Below are 6,000 nucleotides of genomic sequence, written 5' to 3'. Positions count from 1 at the left end.
ATCCCCAATAACTCAATTCCTTCTGGTCTCAAGGGTTTAGTTAGTGCACACTGGATTCCAAATCCCTCTACAAGAATTGCTAAATGGCATCGTTCCAGAATAGTGGTTGAAGCCAAGTCCTAAAGAATGTTTACCTGAAGTCATGTTGGAGGCTGGTATTACATGCTGCAGAATACAAATGCCTTCAATAAAGGCATTCCGTGATTCATTTTGTTGTGGCTGGAAAAGGAACACCAGAGTGAAGGGTCCTTGGTGCTAGTACCAATGATGTTACCTAGTTTGAGTAATGGAAGGTCTACAAGAAAACAACCAAACACAGAGAGCACCAAAGACCCCTCATTTCAACCCTGAGCTACAAATATTCTCCTTTACTGGGACACCAGAATGTTCTCACCTTACTGGCAGGGTAAAAATTTATTTTACTCCTGCTGATATTTGAGAGATCTAGGAACAATCAGCCCTTGCACAATTAAGTATGCTGGCAAACAGTGGTATATAGGTACCAAGTTTTTATTTATTAAGATTTTTTTTTAAAAAAATCATTTATTTAAAATAAATAACTCAAGGCAGCGAACGTGTCTAAAACTGCTTCATCCTCTTAGTGTCCCCACAACCACCACCCTGTGAGATGACCACTAGATCAAACTGCTCTTCAGAATCCAGGGACTCTGCAAAATTTAGTCTGCGTTCTATAACAAATTGAAAAAGCGGCTAAAAAAACACACATTCAACCATGGCTGAATGCACCTTAAGTGAATGAATTCTGCTGTAACTTTTTACATGTTTTCATATATGAAGCTAACAGAGATTAAATTGTACACCATTAATTATTTAAATAACTTTTGGGATTCTGGAAGTTGTGTGGAGCAAAGATGCATTCTATGGAGAAAACTTGAGAAGGAAATAAAAAAGGAACTCAAGTATCTTGATTTTGATTTGTTTAAAAATGTTTTTTTTACTTCATTTAGGGAGAAAATCCCACAGTATCTGTTAAAAAACAAATAGCAACAGGGACACTTGGCATGCAAAATTATTTTGAACATTCTTTTACATTAGTGGCAGCCAATTCAACACGCATTTTACAGAGATTTATTTCTTTGTTCTCAAACAGGTAAACCAGAATTCTGTCTTTCATACCATACTGAAAAATGGTCTATATGGGACTAAAATGAATCAGGCAACAAAGATACTATTTATAAACCAGATCATCTGAGGACTTATTTTTCACATTGTATAGTACAACAAACCAGTATTTTACACAGTCACTGGAGTAACAATTATTCCATTATACTTCTAAACCAGCATATGAATGAAAGGGAGTTGTATTTTTCTGAAGGCAGTCTAGTTAAAATGTTAATTTTACAGTCTTATTGCAACAAAGAGACAAAGAGAAAACTGCTAATTTGAACCTTGACTCAGATCACCAATGTAGAAATGGGTAGTGCTGTAAAGAAGAGTGATGCAGAAGAACGGGGGGGGGGGGGGGCTTGGTATTTTAACAAATTTAATAAATTGTGGCTGGTTGAACACCTGACACCAGTACGATGTGCTTCTTCCTATCTTAAATCCAGTTTATTGGAAGTTTTAAAGGGAAAAACTGGTTGTGCAAGATGTATCTGCCATTAGTATAGAAGAAGGAGAAACACATCAAGAGGCTGCCAATTAAATTGGTTTATGAGGGGGCAAAATACATGCCAGACCTGAAGAAGAGAGATGGATCTATATTTTATAAATGAGGTAGAAGCCAAGCACTGTGACAGTGTGAAGGATAAGAGAGTTTTGGAAGCAATTATTCCAAATGGTTATGTAGAAAGTGACAGGATGCATGGAGTGCAAAAAATACCCCTATTTCTGCGCATGACATAATATTTTTGTTGGGGGGGGAGGGACAAAGTAGGCCTGATTTACATTTTGTTACACATTATTAATTTTGAGAAATAACAACAGAAAGTTATCCATGGGTTTTCCCCATATCCCTGAGGTGGGGCCACTCTTCACACGGATGCCATTATCAACTTGAGGAAGCCTGTCTGTGGAAGGGTCATTAGGTCTGAAATATGGTCATGTAAATATCAACCCTCACCACCCTGACCTTCCTTGGGAAATCAATGAACCATCACCACTTACATTGTACGTACACAACAAAAAAACAGAACTGAGTCATCGCCTTTAAATTAGGAATTGGCACAAAAAACCCTTAGAGCTTTATTATTGTACCCCTCCCCCGCATAAGGAGAGGGGAATAAAAATATATTTATATATGTATATATATTAAACCACTATTTAAGTACATACCCTATTCATAAATAACCACTTTCTGCCATTGCAAAATTACTCGAGTTCTTTAAAATGACATCCACATTAAGACAAAAAAAAGGGGTGGAGGGTCTTCATGTTGGGTTAATTTGTGCATGAAAACAATAACACAAATCTGGGTTTGAGTGTATAATATGTAATTCCCAAGTCTGGAGTATGTAGCAAAGCCATTTTTCTTTTCTCCCCTCGCTCCGCTCCCAGAAATGAGTGTGTCCATTTGCAGATTCGGTCTGAATGTATTCTTCCCCCCAAAACAGCTAGGAGGGGAGCACGTTGTGGGCCACCGGCAGAACGTTTTGAAGAGCTTTCTTTGGGTTTGGCAAGATTTCCATTCCTGGGAGGGTGGGATTCCTGGAAAAAGATGCATTTTTTCTATGTCTGAATCCATTTCCTCTCATATAAATAGAAGCCAACGTTTCCACACAGGACATGCAAAGTAGTGCAACAATTCCACTCATACTACTATACAACAGTCTGTTTCTGGAAAGACCGAAACGGGTCTGTTTCCAAGAAATTGCCAATGCCAATGCAGGGATCCTTTTGCTGCTGCAGCCTTCATCTCCAATCCACAGGAAGGAGCGCATGTAGAACAATTATAAGGTCCGGACAGCTACAGGGTACAGGAGTGACAAATGTTCGGCTCCTTTGATAGGCAGTTTCTTTGCAGTGTAGTAGTGAATAACCTCAGGCACACTGTCAAAGGGAGGGCTGTTCTGACCCAAAATATACTTCTCTTTGGTTTTTGCCAACTTCATGTGCATAAAACCTTGGTTACTCCTATTGGAGAGAGAGAGAGAAAGAGAGAGAAAGATGATATACAAATTTCCACAAGTTACCATCAATTTTGATGGAAATATTTTAGGGAATTTGATGATGAATATATTACATATATATGAATATTTTATATGAATATAGAACATGCAGGGTTTATTAAAAAATAGTGGGTTTTCCCATCTGCCTTTTGCACCATATGTAACAAAAGCAAAACAAAACAGAACATTGAGTTAATTAGACTGCTTAAAACTCCAGGGTGATCCTTAATGCAAATGACCATAACTTGTCTGCAGCTGCCTAAGGGATTATGGAATATTCACTGTGCTTTGGATTTTATTACTCACTTATTTATTTATTTATTTATTAATTATTCAAATTTTTTTAAAGCCAATTTTGTGATGAAATGCAGCATCTGTCAGCAACTGTGCCTTTTCTTAGGATTTTGGAGCTGCCAAGACATTCCGGAAAAAAAAGATGTATTTGTTTTAAAATTCTGTAGACACACACTACATTTTCCAATAAAGGAGAATATTTGTAGCTCAGGGTGGAAACATCACCCTAATGCTGATGATGTTACCCAGTTTGGGTAATGACCCATCTGCCAGAAAACAACCAACCTCTGAGACCACCAAGGACCCTTCACTATATTTTCCCTTTTTTAGTACTAAATTCTGAAACATTGCAGACCCCCGTTATGAAGTAGGATGCTTTCTAAGGACTAAAGAGAAAGAGGTGTTGGCCCTTAATATACCACTAATATGTGGATTAATATGAGGATTAATTTTTTAACTGGGGTTTTACTTATACAGGGATAAATTTAATTTTTTTAAACTTGTTTTTAACTTTTGTATTTTGGTTTTTAATTACCCTGTAAACCGCCCTGAGTCCTTCGGGAAAGGGCGGTATATAAATGTAATAAAATAAATAAATAAAATAAATAAATGTATAGTTGTGTGCTGCATTACTGAGAATGATGCTATAAATAAATATTTTCTATCTCTAATTAGACTGAATCAATGAATATACCCAAGTTAGGTTAACGTGATAAAAATATAGACCAGTCTATGGGTTGCTTTGGATTTTATGACAAATGTGCAACGAGTCTGCATTCAGCTGTCATTTTCCCCCCCTGCAAAGTCTAAAAACAAATATCTCAGACAACAAATGCTCAACTAAATTTGAGGGGACAGAAACCCTCGTTGGATGATGCCTCCAGAGAAACACGTATAGCCTACCACTTAATTTATAATAAGCCAAAAACTTTTTTTAAAAAAAAAAGAGAGAGAGAGATGGAGAGAAAAAAGAAAAATCTAGTGAGAATGCCGGCTGTGCAGACAATTGAAAGAAGGCTGAGAGACTGCAGGGAAGGTATTTGAGTTTGCGTCTCAAGGGCACAAAGAGTAATTTTAAATTGAGAATAGTGCCTTTATCCCCTCTTAAATTGCTTAAGAAAATTCAGCTTTTTTTTCACAGGGCGTGGGGATATATCTCCATCCTGTGAAAAAGCTGAAGCAAATTTCAGGCTCACATTATTCAAATTTTCCAAGGCGATTTTGTGATGAAATGACCCTTCTCTATAGAGCAGAAATCACTGCAGGCATTGTAATTATAGCTCTGGCATGCTTAAAAAATATCTTGATTTAAATTCTTTACAAGAATGATTGTCTTTTGAAACATAATTGTTCTCTAAGCGATTTCCTTTAAACCAAGGGTGACATCTCTAAATACTTATTATGAGCAGAAATATTGTTGTACCCCTTCAAGTTTATTCTGTTTCTTTACCCTCCTCTACTAAATGTTCTAAGATCCTGACACTAAATTAATGGGATTGTAAAAACAGGTGCATATTAATTCAAGACTAGAGTAGAGGGCAATCTGATGAGACGTCTTTTTAGATTTAATGCAAGAACAGAAGATACTAGTTAAATTTGTTTGTTTGCAGTTAGAATGATTATCTATTGATCTCTGGATCATATAAAAGATTGGCTTGGGATTTAGTTTATATACTGGGTCACGATGAGTTTTTTTTTTTATTACTATGGTACCCATTATGGTTTATAAATCGTGTTTTATAGTTTGGTGTTACATGTGAATGCAACCAACTATGAATCAGTCAAGTAAAAACATGAATAAAGAATGTACGGCTAAGACTCCCGGTGGCGACGCGATGCCGAAGACAGCCGTTTTCGGGCTGCCTGCTCCGCAGCTGTGTTTTTCCATCGTAAACAGCGCCGATCAGCTGTTTAGATGGATTTGAAGCCCCCTCCTCGGGAGAAGAGGAGGGGGTGAGGCCCCAGGTAGGGGTTGAGCTCTCCGGGGCCGCCTGAGCTGAGAGCTTGGGCGGCTGAAGGATGAGCCCCCCCGAAGCCTGGGTTGCTCCGAGCTGCGCAGCGCCTCTGCTCTGGGATTTTTGGAGCAGAGCCAGGCGTTAGCAACCACCCATGCCAAAAGGAAATACTTTTGATTATCAAGATGCAGGCAGAGCGGTACAGGAGGTCAAGGTGAAGTGGACTCTTCATTTTTACTCTCTAGCTCAATGGATTTTATAGCTTTAAAGTGAAAGTGCGTAATAAGTGAAAGTGGGGGAAGATGGCGGCTAAAACTTCTAAAGCTCTTCGGAATGCGGGGTCTTCCCTGGTGCAAGAGACCTCATTGCAAGCTTTGCTTCCTCCTGCATCTCCCCCGGTATTGACGCTTAAGGATTTACAAGACGCTCTTGGAAAGCATGCACAATTGATGTCTGATATGATGGATGAAAAGTTGAAAAAGCTGGAGGAGAAAATGGAGGAGAAAATGGAGAAATTGGAGAAGAAGATGGAAGAGAAGCTGAGAGCAATGAGGGTGGACATCTTGTCTATGGTTGAATCCGTAGCTGAATGTGTGCAACAGCTGGATGTAAAAGTGGAGGAT

The 6,000-nt window shown here is 38.4% G+C and overlaps 1 protein-coding gene across 1 annotated transcript in view; it reads right to left on the bottom strand.

The window, feature by feature from the left end:
* Nucleotides 1-975: 975 nt before the first annotated feature.
* SHB (SH2 domain containing adaptor protein B) overlaps nt 976-6,000 on the bottom strand; it is a 167,333-nt gene continuing 162,308 nt past the window's right edge. The window contains 1 exon segment of the mRNA XM_081317792.1: nt 976-3,093. Coding sequence (XP_081173918.1) covers nt 2,910-3,093 — 184 coding nt within the window. The 3' untranslated portion in view covers nt 976-2,909.

This window comes from Vipera berus (genome assembly GCF_964194415.1).
Source record: "Vipera berus genome assembly, chromosome: 2".
Lineage (NCBI taxonomy): Eukaryota > Metazoa > Chordata > Lepidosauria > Squamata > Viperidae > Vipera > Vipera berus.
The sequence above is the reverse complement of the archived record's forward strand: the minus strand, read 5'-3'. Positions and strand labels throughout refer to the sequence as shown.